Here is a 15,102-nt window from a genome sequence, read left to right on the forward strand (position 1 = left end):
CCACACGATATGCCCCACGCACTAACCAACTCCACTTCAAAACTCTTCATGACTTTCCTCCTAACCCCCTCCTTTTTTTTCGCCTCCCACCTTCCTCCACAGAATGTGTGCGCCGCTGAACGCGGCCCCAATAATCATAGGCGGGCCCCTATGGGAGAGCCTTTGCCAGTATGTATGATAAAAATTAGCTTAGCTACTAGATAGGCGAGTCCGCTTCGCCCGTCGTATATTCCGCTCCGGGATCTTTGTGGGCACGTGACCAACGCACGTGCCACTTTTCCGACGTAAAATAGCAACTACTACTACTACTACTGCTATCTAAACCGAATGTGTGTGTCCGTATATGAGAGGTCTGTCGGCCTCGGTAATCGGACCAACTATTAATCCACCTTGACTTTCATCACAACTAAACTACAATCCTGTACAATATCAGATCAGTCGTGATCACTTGCAGGCTCAAACTGACCATTCTTATTTCCGTGCAGAGCGACATTGCATTGCGACCATGCCGGACTACCCAAGGACCATGGGGTGAAGCAGCTTGGATGAAAGCAGGTGAAGTGGTATAATATCTCAGTAGATGTAGTCTCTAGTAGAATACAAGAGGATTTCAAGAAAGCATATGCCGATGATAACAGCCGGTTAACACGTCCAAGACACCGTGGAAATGGAAAGCCAACGTCCGCCAAACTCCGAGCTTTTAACACAATAACCCAATATATCGAAGAAATAAAAGAAACAGACGGAAAGGGTGAACTAGAGAATACCCTGTTTTTGAAGACTTGAGCGTAGTCAGCATATCTGTTAAGCCAAACGAAGAAAGGGGGGACATACTCCAGGTATACTCTTTCGGGCATGACATTGCCCTCTGCATCCTCCATCTGTACTACGTTGTCGCGAGAATCTCTGTCCTTCTTCTTCTCCTGCTCGAGCTTCTCCCATAGCTTGACGGCATCTTCGATCCGAGTGATCTCCCGGAAGAGGTTCGTATTCGATGTGATACCCAAGCACTTGAGACCGAAAATGTGCAATGCCTCTGAAAAGTGCTTGTCGAACGCACGACGGCCCATGTAAACAAAGTTTCCGCATATCTCGCAGGTATATTCAACACCCAGCCCATGCAGCTTGTAAAGCCAGTATGGAATGGGCTTGCCGTCCCATGCCAGCGGCAATTTGAGGGGGTTGTAGATTCGATCGTCTCCTTCATTGTCGGACTCCTCTTCTTCACGACCTTCGCCAGGAATCTCAGACTCAGCATAAATAGCATCAAGTTCCATCTGGCGTTCACGCTCCGTCATGCCTTGCTTCCGCTCAACGTTGATGCGTGTAGCCTGGCGCTCCTTCTCGAGAACCTTGGCCAGCGAACGGACCCGGTGTTCACGTTCAGCCACCGCGCGTTCCTTCAGGCGATGAACGGCAGATGATGCGCCAGTATTCGTTGATGCTGAACTTTCGTCTCCTCCCCCGGCAGCTTTACGGGCCTCGGCGGCCCGAATGTGCTTTTTACCAGTCAAGTGGTTCTTGTAGACATTCTCGTTCTTGAACTCCTTCTCACAGTCCGGACACCAGATACCCTCTCCTGACCCCTCAGTTTTCGGTCCTTGCATGTCATCTTCAGCCTTCTCCTCAGCCCACCCAGGAACTTCGTTCGTTGTCCATTGCCTCTCAAATTCCTCATCAAAGCTGGCGAACAATGTGTCGAGACCTTGCAAAGGTCGGACCTTCTTGATGAAATTCTCCAAGTAGGTCGCGAGCTCTCCGACATAGTTAAAGTATCTATCCGAGATCTTGTTGGGTCGTTTAATCAGGAGGTGCGGAGGGACGAAAGAGTCGAACACCTCGAGGTATTGAGTGTACGGTAACCGCTTCGCGCCAGGGAGGTTCAGATAGTCTTCGTGTTGTGTCGTCAGGTCCAAGAACTGTCCAAACCCTTCTTCACCGCTGAACATGTTGTCAATGTTGACCCCTATCGGTTCTCCTTCACGACGTTTATAGGCTCGTTCGAGGTTCTCGACGGGTTCATTTGGATAGCGCTTGTGGAAGTCCTTGATATCATTCAGTTGCTTGTAGAACTCCTCGAATTGGTCGCCGGTCGAAATCGACTGGACTTCTTTCTCGCGTGCACCCTCCGCGTCGTTGTAAACCTCGAGTAACCGTTTCGATTGGTCTTCGATACGCGCTAGGAAAAGGGCAACTTCGTGGTCGCGAGCAAGTCGGTCTCGAATCTGGAACAGGGCAAACTGGTTAGATCAAGTATCGCGACAGATGTTAGGATAAATGACTTACATTGCGAGGGTCTTCGGCCACGCGATCCGCGACGGCTTGCTCTAACCTCTCGAGGTCTTCATGGATAAATCTCTGTTCTTCAAGCACCATTGTGAAGCAGCTGGAAAAACAAATCCTCCTCTTTAGCTGATGTGGCTGTTATGTTTAGCATTGAACGTCATGCGGCAGTTTGAAGCTTCTCAAGAGAGCTTTGCGGCGAGGCGCGTCACGTGATTTTCGCGGTGCCACCGATGGCCGAGCCAGACCTGCGCAGGAAAGCTCTCGATTCTGCAACGAAGCCACGCGCCAGCAAACCAAGTCATTGAATTAATCCTACAGTTTTACCCTTGAGTGGCAGCGAAGCAGATATTCATACACTATGGCGGACGGTATTGACAGACGTGCTGATGGTAAGATTCGAAAGAGTTTTCTTCACAATCTATGCGTACTGACGGCGCAAAATCAGACCGGATGGAGTTTAACACCTCCAAGGAGGTGACGGTCGCCCCGACCTTCGAGGACATGCACCTGAAGGAAAGCCTTCTTCGGGGTATCTACGCATACGGATATGAGTCTCCCTCTGCGGTCCAGTCGCGTGCGATTGTCCAGATCTGCAAAGGTCGCGATACCATTGCCCAGGCGCAGTCCGGTACCGGTAAAACGGCTACATTCGCGGTTAGTATCCTTCAGGTTATTGATACCGTCGTTCGTGAGAGTCAGGGTATGCGAATTTCATTTACACCCAGTGGTTGTGTGGTGGCTAACTCTGGCAGCCCTTGTCCTTTCCCCGACTCGCGAACTTGCAACCCAGATTCAGTCCGTTATCATGGCCCTCGGTGACTACATGAACGTCCAATGTCACGCTTGTATTGGAGGAACAAATATTGGTGAAGACATCCGGAAACTCGATTACGGTCAGCACGTCGTCTCGGGAACACCGGGCAGAGTCGCAGACATGATCCGCCGGCGCAACCTGCGCACCCGTCACATCAAGATGCTCGTCCTCGATGAAGCCGACGAACTCCTTAACCGCGGATTCCGTGAGCAGATCTACGACGTCTACCGTTACCTCCCCCCAGCCACACAAGTCGTCGTGGTCTCCGCTACCCTCCCCTACGATGTCCTCGACATGACAACCAAGTTCATGACAGACCCGGTGCGCGTGCTGGTCAAGCGTGACGAATTGACCCTGGAAGGCATCAAGCAATACTTCATCGCCGTCGAGAAGGAAGAATGGAAATTCGATACTCTTTGCGATCTCTACGACACCTTGACCATCACACAGGCAGTCATCTTCTGCAACACCCGCCGCAAGGTCGACTGGCTCGCCGACAAGATGCGTGAGGCCAACTTCACCGTCTCCAGTATGCACGGTGAGATGCCTCAGAAGGAGCGTGACAGCATTATGCAAGACTTCCGACAGGGCAACTCGCGTGTTCTTATCTCCACCGATGTCTGGGCTCGTGGTATCGATGTCCAGCAGGTGTCCCTGGTCATCAACTATGACCTGCCCACCAACCGTGAAAATTACATCCACCGTATCGGTCGTAGCGGTCGTTTCGGTAGGAAAGGTGTTGCCATCAACTTTGTTACCAGCGACGACGTCCGGATCCTGCGTGATATCGAACTCTACTACTCTACACAGATTGATGAAATGCCCATGAACGGTGAGTCCTTCAACCTCCATTCAATAAATACTACAGATGACAGTCCACTGACAATATACCAGTCGCCGATCTTCTTTCTTAATCGAACCACGCCATTGCAATTCATGCAACGAGAATACTCCCTGTCACTGGCGATTTATTAATTCAACGACATGACATGCCCACGGTCTTGAAATATAATGTGCTCCCTTCTTGCCTTTTCCGTTACGATATTAGAAGGGAGATGTCGGGAATGAGAATATACCCGCCTGTACTACACTACATAGCATATGTAGCGGAGAACCAAAAGTCTAGAGGGAAAAAAGGGCCAATATAGCGTGGAGGAAAGGGTAAAATACCAAATTGGTGAGTTAGATCTTTCATGGAAAAGAGGAAGGAATACTGACTCCGTACGTCGTTATTTATCTAGACAACTGGTTTTACAATTGTTTTCCGGAGTTCAGCAAGTATCTTGGAGTATTTATCTGCTTATCTTTTCTTTGCTCTGATTGTTGTTACCTGGTCTGGCTGCATACAATGAAATATATCCATCTACGCTTTTATGTATACTACTGGTCACTAAAAGTAAAGTAACCCTCGATATTTCATGATATTCTCATAGATTATGCAAGTCTGGTTCTGGGTCTAGTACATAAACGAGAAACAATATAGCAATAACTCCTAGTAAAGAAAAACACACATAAACGCAAGAAAACACACCCTGCAACCGAGAGCCAAAACCGAGAATAAGAACCATGTGCATGAAGATACTGATAAGCGTGAGATAAATGTTCTTGTTACTCTGGGGGAACTGGGAACTGGAAACTGGGACCTAAACCTATATATATGCGAAACGAGCAAATGGGTAAACGTGGATTGATCTTCTGCAGTTCAAATCTTATGGGATTTAATTAGAGTATCGATACTGAAAGAGTAAGATAACGGATTCGGACCGAGATTATTGGAAACTTGACGTTGATCGTAAGGCGCTGGTACGCGGAAGGAACTTCGAGGCCATTGCTCTCTGAATGCCACGGACAGTGCTTCGTGGTGTGTCACTCTCTCGAGTCCAACTGCGAGTTCTCGTTAGTCTGATACACGTCAAACATAAAGAGGGAGAGAGGTCGCTTACATTCTGACCAAGTAGTCATCACCTGCTGAAGCAAACATGCCAGGATTCATAGGATTCCAAGATATCGCATTTACGCAGCCAGAAATATGCCCCTCCAACGTCTCGACGAGATCCCCGTTCTCTTTGTGCCACACGTATACACAAGCATCTAGATAGGTTATTAGCAATGGAACGAGACGAGCAGGAAACGATATGTCTTACCTTCACTTCCACTGATAACAAAGTTCTCAGCAGCTCCACCAAATGTACTCCGAATAACATAGGAGCCTTGTTTTTGCCCCTGAAAGCGACGAACAACTTCTGTCGTATCGATATCGATGAGGTGGATCTGACCTTCGGACAGATTCACGAGCATATGCTGTGAATCTCGGCTGATGGCAATAGATGTCGGTTTGCTCTTCATGGGTAGACAGTATTCTTCTTCGTGCGTGTGCATATTATAAACGTGCACCTTTCCATCAACATCCGCGGCGACCAAGCGTCGCCCATCAGCACTAATGGTACAGTCTTGGACACGGAAGCCTCGTGGCCACATGTAGAGAGCATGACCACGCATGCTCCAATGGCAGAGTTGCGATTCCAGGTCAAGAGAAGCGGTGACAAAAGACTCCCCGTCGGCTGCCCAGGCGGCAGCTGTTATGGGTTCGCGATGATGGTCAATCGTCAAAAGGCAGCGGCCGGTCTCGACACTCCACACCCGAGCCATCTTATCCTGAGAGCAGGTAATCAGCTTGGTATCATCAGGGCTCCAACTGGCCTGCGCGACACCGTCATCATGCTCTGTCAATTTATGAAGTACGTCAAACGAGCTTGTATCGTAAATTATCACACTGCGGTCCCGGCCCGCCGTGACCAGTTTCGTGCCATCATGCGAGAATTCACAAAACCATACTTCATCCGAGTGCTGGCTCAATTCTATTGCGGTTTGAAGGGGGAAATCGGCTTTGTCGCACATATGATCCGAGTATAACGAAGGGGGGGTTGCCGTATTGTGATATAAACACTGGTTTATCTGGCTCTTTTTGACATGATCTAATAATATCGCAAGACGGTTGTCCGGGATCATTACAGACGGCGAAATAAATTCTAAAGCCAATTAGAATTTCTTCCATTACCGGATCCTTGGGGGTTCTTACTGGAGAGTTCCGATAATAATCGCTCTCGGGAACTACTTATGGGACGATTCCATCTGGCTTGATCATGAAGATGTTCAGGCGGGCACATAAGGAGACTGATCGGAAAAGGTCAGCATCCATGTAAGAAACTTCCCGATGTATATTACACACCTAGAAAGAGCATGAAGACGTCCAATGTCGTAATTAAGAGGGGTCAGTTCATGGCGAAGAACAATCAACGCGGCTCCCAGATCTCGGGCCTCTAATAGTTCCAGGAATTTCTGCTGTCGAAGATAAAAAAGCATCTCACTCTTGTCGGCACCTTCTGCCAGTAATAACTTCTCCTTGCTGTGGCCAGTCTTTCCTGAACCCCCGTTATAAGGGTAAAACGACTGGAGTAAGATACTCTCAGCCTCCGGCCATCGCCCTTCCAACACAGCATTGCGGAATTTAGCAACTGCTGGACTCTCCAGCTGGTAGCCGCTTTCCTTGCCTAGTAATGACGCCGCTCCATTATATCCCAGCTCATACAGACTCTGAATCAGAATCCGGGTAACCTCCTCTCGATCATGACCATAGTATGATGGGAGGTTGGCAGATGGTTTGGCGTGTCCGTTTGTAGGTGTATCCCCGTTGAACGACACATAAGGGGTCTGGTCGGTTTTCCGCGATGGCGATGAAGCGGTGCCGTTTGACCCTTGACTGTAACCGTTTGCACTCGAAATACCATCGAGTCGCATATTGGACAGGCGCCTGCGCTTGGGAGACGGCGAAGGGCCCCTAGAGTGGGCGTGAGACTGGATCGTATGTGATTGTTCCTGAGAAGCGGGTTCGCTTCCCGAATGATCGTCTGGAAGAGGTTCAGTTCCCGCAGATGTCGAGTAGCCGGAGGTACTAGGTGTGGTGGAAGGGCGACGGCGTCGTCGACGAGAAACCGTAGAATCCACGCTCCCGACTAAACCAGCTTCTCCACGATAACTTATATCGGTTTCCAACGGGGTCTGCGGTGACGAGCGACCCTGGGCGGTGGGGGTCACGTTCGTAGCGTCGGAGGGAATAGGAGAGTGAGGATGGTCGGGAGCAGCGGAGGGGATGGGAGAAGGGCGGTTGTATGCCAGATCGAAGGCAGTCTGTCAGATCTGCCCCTGTTACCCGGCTCTTAACCAAGAACCAGGCGAGCAGACCTACACCAGTGGCGAGTGACTAACTGATGATAGTATACCGCCGGAGCTAACCCACGTTCTGAAGCTCGAAACTGACACAGAACGCCTGGTGATTCTCGATTTCGCTCGATAGGGAGACGAGGAACGCAAGAGCGTACCGATCAGATTGAATTCCGCGAGAGTATAACACCAAGCTATTCCAAAATTGGTGAGACGGGGCGTGATTCTTATCGGATTGGGAAGAAGCTCGGTATCAGGTCGGAGAAGGAAAGCGGAGCAGTTCGATGACGAAGAAACGGAAGGCGGAAGGGGAATAGGAAACTGTCGGGATCGAAGATAGTCGTAAATATAAAGATCAGTGGGAGCGGGCAAGACGTCTGGTAAAGACAAGCAAGATGGATGAATGTAGTTGAGAAAGAAGTTGAGGAAGTTGGCGGAGAGGAACAACGCTCGGGTCACGGAGGAGGGGGAAGAGAATGAGCAGCCATCAACTCTAGATTACGCCTTCACCACCAAGTTTATTATTCTATTATCATTAGAGATATCGGTGTCTATTCAAACGGGTTCTCTTTATGCTTGCGCGCATAAAGACGCTACATCGGATTGATATACTATGGAGGCCGTTAGGCCTCGGGCTTAGTCCCCTCAATTATCTGAAACATGGGAGTATCCGGAATCCTAATGCAGAGGAGAACTGTCGAGCTAAGAAGAAGACAATTTACTCCATGAGTTTCTCCATGGAAGATGGTCAACATTCCGCAGCGGTCGGAGACTCTACTCCACGGAGTGTACTCTTGGTAGCATATCGTCATGATCATCTGGACATCGATAAGTTGCAGCTGACGACCTTCTGACTACGATAATAAACGACAGGAAAGACAGGGACCGTGAACACACGACACATCATCTGCTCAAGACCATTCCTGTAGCAATGGCAGCCCGATATACTCCGTACTTCGTACTTAGTACGGCTCCATTGCATCCCTGGGCTGAAAGAAGACAAGTAACAAGCCGCTGCTCTTATCGACAACACAACACGGAGCCCCCGCAGATGGAGGCTGTTCCACTTGGGCAACATACGTGGTAGGCCATTCGGTCATCACTCATGATGCAGGGTATTTCCTGACGACTGTTAGGCGTGAAGGATGCGGACGGGCCGTTTGGTGCGGCCTAGGCAGGGCAAGTTCATCATGAACTTGCTTACAATGTAGCAGTGCACGGAGAATATCCCACTGAGAATAAGCCTTAGACGAGCCACGGAAGAAGTCGAATGCGGAAAAGGGTCAATAAAGCAAGACCACATTATGACGTTGCGTTCCGAATGTACCGCAGAGTACACCTGTATATTCAACGATCCTGCACAGAGCGATCTTATTTTCGTACGATATGCCAGAGTACATGAGTACGGACTCTGCATAGAAAAGGCCGAATGGAGTAGAAAAGAGCCACCACACCATCTTCAGCAACATCATACATATAAATTCCCTTCTAGAACCCTCTCCCTGGAACCATTGAAGCCATTGGAACCATCCCCAGACATCCATTTCCTCCTTGACGCCATAATGATGCGTCCATGGTCCCCGGATATGTAAACCGCCACCATCTTAACCTATATATAACCCCCAGCATAGTTGTCTCCGGTGTCCTCAAATCACACCACCTGACCTTGAACTGAACAAATCAAAACATACTTACTTTTTAACCATCCTTCATCCTCACAAAATCATCCACAATGGCCGGCTGTGACTGCGGATCGAACTGCTCCTGCGGGGGTGCCCAGAGCTGCTCCTGCAACAACAACTGCGCTTGCAAGGGCTGCGGAGTATGTACCCTACTTCCTGTGATCCTGACAGAAGGAACTGGTGGGATGCTTGATAAAGGATGGATGTGAGGGCTAACCATCACGTTATTACAGAAGTAAGTCATTTCGCTCGAATGTCGTTTACGAAGGTGGCCAGGGTTGGCATAATGGATTCACTTCCAGTAATTGGGTTTGACGGGAAATATGTATTAGTATCAAATGAAAATTAATCAACGTATGCCCAAAGTACTCCTGGCGTGGTGGATGTAGGATGAGCTCCCCAATGATGTATGTAGCCCGAGGAAGAACGCATTATTGGATCTTTTTTTTTTTTTAACATACTACTTGGAACTCCGTAACAAGCTCCTATGCAATATATACAATATCGTACAATTACCAACCTCATGAACTCCTCGCCTCCAACGCAGCTTGAGAAGCTTTCAACGCTCCCGTAATCGACAGACATACAAACGGCGACAATGCATACATGATCTTCAAACGTTAGCTTAATTTCATAGAAGAAAATCATTCGGGGTATCCTACCGTCAACGTCTTCGCAACTTCAATCTCCTCCGTCTCAGGAATCTTAGCCAATTCAGCTAATCCTGATATCACCAACGCCGGCGGTCCAGCAGGCATGAGCATCATACTGAACCAGAGAATCGGATCGGTTTGGAGGATGTTGGTTCCCTTGGCCAAAGCATAGATGACGGAAATGCTGATTCTGTTACCAGAGTGTTAGCTTAATTGCCTTGTTGTGAGCAGGGATATACATACGCAGGCCATAGAACCAATCTAACGAGGAAGATAGTCAAAATCGCCCTGAACGGAATACGACCAGTGCCACCTTTCATCCGTTCGAAGCTGAGACCTAGTTTTCCTCCGACGATGAAGATTTGAAGCGTTGTGAATAACTGGCCAATATTCTTGACGCTGGAGGTTAACCATGCGTTGAATATACCACCATCATCTGAGTGGTTGAAGAATGCCTTGTGTAATTGTGGAACAGATCCCAATATCACACCGACAGTCGTACAAGTAATCATGACATCTGCAAAGGGGGACTCGAATGGTGCCAGTAGTCGTTGCTTGACCCGTTTCGGGAGGCAAGACGTAATACATCCCCCGTAGTGCTTGATCTGACTGCGAATCTGACGACCTGTTTTGTGTGCGCGGTCCGGGAGTAGAGAAGTCTCCTCATTGACATCCTCCTGCTCCGCTGCTGAAGCATGTTGCGACTCAGCATCACCCTGTTCTGCTTCTGATACGCGTCTACCTTGTCCATTGTCATTGTTGGTCTGGGTTTCGAGCAGCCCAGGTCCAACAGCGTATCCAATAGTCTTGCTGACCACAGCGCAAACGAGGAAGTAACTTTGAGCCCGACGAATGGCATCCGGGACGGTATCTTCACCGCGAACAATCGGGTGCAGACTTCCAACGCTTTCCAGAGACTGTAAGAGAAGCAACGGGAGTGACGTGGTGTTGTTGAAGGCGCAAGCCGGTGTAACCCAGGGCGGAAGTTTGAGTACTTTCGAGACGACGTATGCAAATCCGATCGAGCTGCCGGTGTAAATAAATGACCAAACTAATACAATATATCCATCCATCAGCAATCCCCTTCATCAGGAAAAGAAGAGAGGTTATCACCAACCCAAGACAGGAACATAGTTCAACATATTCCCAGCATGCAATTGCTCGCCCAAATGCACAACAATCAACGCAGGTAGGAAGAGTTTGACGCTCAGACATGCCATATCGTCAATCGATTCTTTGTGCATCAATTGTAATCGCTGAGCCGCGACTCCGTAGCAGATGGTAAGTAGGACGGACACGCAGGCTTGCAATGCGCCCAGCAACGGCGCAACAAACCCTTCCGCGCCCATGGTGAGTGTTATTCGATCCCAGTAAATGTTTACCAGGATGTTTTTGGGATTGAAGGCTCGGGGTTTTTAAGAAAGCCGTCGTGTGCTCCGGGAACTTGGAACTTGAAACTTGGATACAGTGATGTCATGGCGTCATTGCCAGGAGATTTACTTGGATGATTTCACTAAATACTCGATCTTGGATGAATGATTCTGGCTTCTATGTCTTTGCTACTATTGAGTAGGTTGTATTAGGGATGCTGGATAACATTGTCCTGCTGGGTGGTAGCCCTAGTCAAACCTGCCCATATAATGACCCACGTGTCACTACATACTACTTCTAGTCCCACATTCAGCTAATGTTTGCACCGCGCTCCATATAGGATCAGTTGTATACCGGGTCAAGACACGATGGGCGAATCACTCATCGCAGTAATTTGTGTCTGTGACATATCACCTCCAGTACGTAAATCACTGAAGTTGTAATCATTTACGAGTTAAGACTAAGACATGAAGAATCCAGATCATCTCACCTATCCTCACTAAAGCCTACCAATGTGCCATTGATCTCGACTCCTCTCCAACACTCCTATTTCTGCCCGACAACAATAGGAACACGCTTCATCAATACACCAGGAGCTCAGTGACCCATCCTCCCATTGAATCTCCATTCAGATCCCCGTTTCTTGGATGGAGTATTCACGATGTCGCCCAATTCCTGAATGATAACGCAGATGGGAGCATTGTTGACTCACGTGTGTTCCTTATTGCGGATGAGGAGACAACAAGAGACGGAGATACGCTCTTGTTGGTGCAGAGTTCGGGACAGGGAGAGGATGAGGACAGACTTGCACTGAAGTGTGTGCGTGTTGCTGCTGAACATGTGAATACTGAAGCAGTGGCTGTATCAGTTGCTACAAAAGATGTGGAGGAGTTATTGAGCTCAGTTGATGGGGATTGGATTTATAGAGGTAGGAGGGGAGGCAGAGACGGTCATAAGCCGAAAAAGGGAGGGAAAGCGCCGAAAAAACAGTTATGAGCTGTATCCGAGACAGGAGTTGTGGTGTGCTTTGAGTCGTCAGTGTCATTCTGGTTAAACTGCCTCATTAGGACATAGTTTTCTGGCTGCGATATCCTAACAAAGGATGTGAGTCGACAATGTAGCGGTGATATATTCGTGGACCTTACTGTTGGGAAGTAAGGTCGGCCGTTCGCATAGAGTAGTGCTATTCATCAAAATGGCCGTTGAACAGCAATTGAAAGAACTAAGCCCACTATAAACTTCGAGACATTGATGATAAAAAGCCAAGTCGATCTCAGCACTGTCCAGCAACGCCTCTTTGGGATCTCCCGGATTAATCTTAGTGGCCGTGGATAAGCCCAGACCAGACCAGGTAAACACTTCCAGGGGAAAGTTACTAAAGACAGAGAAGCGAACTCATTTTCTTAACAAAGATTCAAATAAAAAAGAATTCTGCATGCTAGGCTTGGGAGTTAACCGTCTTAAAGCACGGCCATCACTGCTGGATCTGATAGGCAGTCGCGAGGAGCTCCCATCTGTAACCGTCGACGACGACGGCTCCTCCTCATCACCGCCCGGACCTGCCAACCTGCCACCGCTCCCGGACTCACCCACTTCGACGACCTCCAGTTGGAGCTACAGCATCAGCAATAACAACACTAATTCTACTATCGAACATCGTGTACCTTCTCTTCCAATTCCGTCTATTCGCACTCCCGCTTCACACACCATGGCGCCTGCAAAAGACGAGAATGATGGAGACGAGCGTGGCGCCATCTTCTCCGTCTCCGGATCGGTCGTCGTGGCCGAGAACATGATCGGATGTGCTATGTATGAGTTGGTAAGATCAACATTTGGTTTCCTCCAATGATGCGATGGCTTTATCATTATTTCCTGACTCTTCTGTCCCAAATAGTGCCATGTAGGAGCTGGTCAGCTCGTCGGAGAGGTCATCCGTGTCGATGGAGATAAGGTCACCATCCAGGTCTACGAGGAAACCGGTACGGCTCCATTCGCTCCCCTCTTGCTCCGCGATAGTTGATAATCGCATGTGGATGCACTGATAGCTAATATAGCTCTTTTGAATTGCAGCGGGTGTGGCTGTCGGTGACCCTGTGTACAGAACCGGCAAGCCTCTTTCGGTCGAGCTTGGCCCCGGTCTGATGGAAACGATTTACGACGGTATCCAGCGTCCCCTCAAGCAGATTTACTCGGATTCCAATTCGATCTACATCCCCAGTGGTATTCGGGTAAATGCGCTGGATCGTGAGAAGAAGTGGGACTTCACGCCTACGATGAAGGTCGGCGACCACATTACGGGAGGTGACATCTGGGGTACCGTCTTTGAGAACAGCTTGGTGAACCAACACAAGGTCCTGCTCCCACCCCGCTCCAGGGGTACCATCACCCGGATAGCCGAGGCCGGAAGCTACACAGTGGAGGAGAAGCTCTTGGAGATCGAGTTCGATGGAAAGAAGACAGAGCACGGCATGATGCAGGTCTGGCCGGTGCGTGTGCCTAGACCGGTCAACGACAGACTGTCATCCGACTCGCCCTTCGTTGTCGGACAGAGAGTGCTGGACTCTCTCTTCCCCAGTGTCCAGGGTGGTACTGTCTGCATTCCTGGTGCTTTTGGATGCGGCAAGACTGTCATTTCCCAGAGTGTGTCCAAGTTCTCCAACAGTGATATTATTGTCTACGTCGGATGTGGTGAGCGTGGTAATGAGATGGCTGAAGTCTTGATGGATTTCCCCGAGGTGAGTCGCGCGCATACGTCATGGTTGACCTTTGGTGTGTTAGTGCTAATGATCACGGGCAGCTTTCTATTGAAGTCGAGGGCCGCAAAGAACCCATCATGAAGCGTACTTGTTTGATTGCCAACACATCCAACATGCCTGTCGCCGCGCGTGAAGCCTCTATTTACACCGGTATCACCATCGCCGAATACTTCCGTGACCAGGGCAAGAACGTGGCAATGATGGCGGACTCCAGTTCGCGGTGGGCAGAGGCGCTGCGTGAAATTTCCGGCCGTCTGGGAGAAATGCCTGCTGATCAGGGTTTCCCTGCGTACCTGGGAGCCAAGCTTGCCTCCTTCTACGAACGTGCGGGTAAGAGTACTGCTCTGGGCAGCCCCGAAAGAAATGGCAGTGTCAGTATCGTCGCCGCTGTCAGTCCTCCTGGTGGTGACTTCTCCGACCCTGTCACTAGCGCTACTCTGGGTATTGTGCAAGTGTTCTGGGGTCTCGACAAGAAGCTGGCCCAGCGGAAGCATTTCCCCTCCATCAACACCTCCATGTCCTACAGTAAATACACTACGGTACTCGACAAATTCTACGAGAAAGACCACCCTGAGTTCCCTCGACTGCGTGAGAGTGTCCGAGAGCTGCTCACCAAATCGGAGGATCTGGACCAAGTCGTGCAGCTGGTCGGTAAGGCCGCATTGGGTGACTCGGATAAAATTACACTGGACGTGGCAGCTATGGTGAAGGATGACTTCTTGCAGCAGAACGGTTACAGTGACTACGACCAATTCTGCCCGCTGTGGAAGACCGAGTACATGATGAAGGCATTCATGGGCTTCCATGACGAGGCTCAGAAGGCCGTTGCCCAGGGTCAGAACTGGGCTAAGGTCCGTGATGCAACCGGTGATATCCAGACCTCCCTGCGGAGTATGAAGTTCGAGCTCCCAGAGAACCGGGAAGAGGTTACAGACAAGGTGAGCTACTAAAGGAAAATCCTAATGACAGTCCCCATACTGACTCCGCCACAGTACGAGAAGGTCCTCCAGTCCATGACGGAGCGCTTCGCCTCGGTGTCGGACGTGTAAACTGTCCTTGATGGAGTAGGACGTGGCGCACTTTTGACGGGCAGTAATCTGGTTGGGAGCCTGTATAGCATAACCAATTCCCATTTGTAGTTATTTGCGATGTCACGAATTTATTTCCTTTTTCTTTTGCTATATCTGACTCATTATTCCACCGTTGGGTTGCTATGGATATCAGGCATCGTGGTGCGGCTGGCTGGAATATCACATGACGCGTCCCAGGCTGCACTAAAGGACCTCTAGAGTTTCTGTAAGAATTTACATTTCTCCGTA

At 49.5% G+C, this 15,102-nt stretch overlaps 6 protein-coding genes across 6 annotated transcripts; 3 read left to right on the forward strand and 3 right to left on the reverse strand.

Moving 5' to 3' along the window:
• Positions 1–544: 544 nt before the first annotated feature.
• On the reverse strand, positions 545–2,435 carry ASPGLDRAFT_53176 (SF3a splicing factor complex subunit PRP9). Its single transcript, XM_022547920.1, has 3 exons — positions 2,287–2,435; positions 835–2,225; positions 545–781 (listed from the first exon to the last, which is right to left on the reverse strand). The coding sequence occupies exons 1-3, from the start codon at positions 2,374–2,376 to the stop codon at positions 757–759; spliced, it is 1,506 nt and encodes a 501-aa protein (XP_022395568.1). The 5' UTR covers positions 2,377–2,435; the 3' UTR covers positions 545–756.
• Positions 2,436–2,644: 209 nt separating this feature from the next.
• Positions 2,645–4,014, forward strand: ASPGLDRAFT_30273 (ATP-dependent RNA helicase eIF4A; the record flags this gene model as incomplete). Its single annotated transcript, XM_022543931.1, has 4 exons — positions 2,645–2,675; positions 2,732–2,986; positions 3,039–3,932; positions 3,995–4,014. The coding sequence occupies 4 exons, from the start codon at positions 2,645–2,647 to the stop codon at positions 4,012–4,014; spliced, it is 1,200 nt and encodes a 399-aa protein (XP_022395569.1).
• An 855-nt stretch (positions 4,015–4,869) lies between these two features.
• On the reverse strand, positions 4,870–6,898 carry ASPGLDRAFT_30274 (uncharacterized protein; the record flags this gene model as incomplete). Its single annotated transcript, XM_022543932.1, has 5 exons — positions 4,870–4,984; positions 5,044–5,191; positions 5,245–6,129; positions 6,180–6,274; positions 6,330–6,898. 5 exons carry the CDS (start codon positions 6,896–6,898, stop codon positions 4,870–4,872), a joined length of 1,812 nt encoding a protein of 603 aa, XP_022395570.1.
• A 2,538-nt stretch (positions 6,899–9,436) lies between these two features.
• On the reverse strand, positions 9,437–11,011 carry ASPGLDRAFT_86201 (Auxin Efflux Carrier superfamily). Its single transcript, XM_022550371.1, has 4 exons — positions 10,774–11,011; positions 9,900–10,707; positions 9,666–9,846; positions 9,437–9,614 (listed from the first exon to the last, which is right to left on the reverse strand). Exons 1-4 carry the CDS (start codon positions 11,003–11,005, stop codon positions 9,525–9,527), a joined length of 1,311 nt encoding a protein of 436 aa, XP_022395571.1. The 5' UTR covers positions 11,006–11,011; the 3' UTR covers positions 9,437–9,524.
• A 372-nt stretch (positions 11,012–11,383) lies between these two features.
• Positions 11,384–12,255, forward strand: ASPGLDRAFT_53185 (uncharacterized protein). Its single transcript, XM_022547921.1, has 2 exons — positions 11,384–11,446; positions 11,508–12,255. The coding sequence occupies exons 1-2, from the start codon at positions 11,396–11,398 to the stop codon at positions 12,021–12,023; spliced, it is 567 nt and encodes a 188-aa protein (XP_022395572.1). The 5' UTR covers positions 11,384–11,395; the 3' UTR covers positions 12,024–12,255.
• A 141-nt stretch (positions 12,256–12,396) lies between these two features.
• ASPGLDRAFT_53186 (H(+)-transporting V1 sector ATPase subunit A) lies at positions 12,397–15,066 on the forward strand. The gene is made up of 5 exons (XM_022547922.1): positions 12,397–12,846; positions 12,922–13,006; positions 13,098–13,762; positions 13,825–14,721; positions 14,776–15,066. Exons 1-5 carry the CDS (start codon positions 12,463–12,465, stop codon positions 14,830–14,832), a joined length of 2,088 nt encoding a protein of 695 aa, XP_022395573.1. The 5' UTR covers positions 12,397–12,462; the 3' UTR covers positions 14,833–15,066.
• The last annotated feature ends 36 nt before the right edge of the window (positions 15,067–15,102 follow it).

Source organism: Aspergillus glaucus, assembly GCF_001890805.1.
Source record: "Aspergillus glaucus CBS 516.65 unplaced genomic scaffold ASPGLscaffold_38, whole genome shotgun sequence".
In the NCBI taxonomy this organism is placed as follows: Eukaryota; Fungi; Ascomycota; class Eurotiomycetes; order Eurotiales; family Aspergillaceae; genus Aspergillus; species Aspergillus glaucus.

Bases quoted from the DNA above. Each gene is read 5' to 3' on its own strand.
- ASPGLDRAFT_86201 (XM_022550371.1), bottom strand. From the start codon at position 11,005: ATGGGCGCGGAAGGGTTTGTTGCGCCGTTGCTGGGCGCATTGCAAGCC. The intron at 10,708-10,773 runs GTTGGTGATAAC...ATATTGTATTAG, and splicing joins GAACTATGTTCCTGTCTTGG to TTTGGTCATTTATTTACACC. The intron at 9,615-9,665 runs GTAGGATACCCC...TAACGTTTGAAG, and splicing joins AAGTTGCGAAGACGTTGACG to ATCATGTATGCATTGTCGCC.
- ASPGLDRAFT_53176 (XM_022547920.1), bottom strand. From the start codon at position 2,376: ATGGTGCTTGAAGAACAGAGATTTATCCATGAAGACCTCGAGAGGTTA. The intron at 2,226-2,286 runs GTAAGTCATTTA...GCCCTGTTCCAG, and splicing joins TGGCCGAAGACCCTCGCAAT to ATTCGAGACCGACTTGCTCG. The intron at 782-834 runs GTATGTCCCCCC...ACTACGCTCAAG, and splicing joins CCCGAAAGAGTATACCTGGA to TCTTCAAAAACAGGGTATTC.
- ASPGLDRAFT_53186 (XM_022547922.1), top strand. From the start codon at position 12,463: ATGCTAGGCTTGGGAGTTAACCGTCTTAAAGCACGGCCATCACTGCTG. The intron at 12,847-12,921 runs GTAAGATCAACA...TGTCCCAAATAG, and splicing joins GATGTGCTATGTATGAGTTG to TGCCATGTAGGAGCTGGTCA. The intron at 13,763-13,824 runs GTGAGTCGCGCG...GATCACGGGCAG, and splicing joins TCTTGATGGATTTCCCCGAG to CTTTCTATTGAAGTCGAGGG.
- ASPGLDRAFT_53185 (XM_022547921.1), top strand. From the start codon at position 11,396: ATGGGCGAATCACTCATCGCAGTAATTTGTGTCTGTGACATATCACCT. The intron at 11,447-11,507 runs GTACGTAAATCA...TGAAGAATCCAG, and splicing joins TCTGTGACATATCACCTCCA to ATCATCTCACCTATCCTCAC.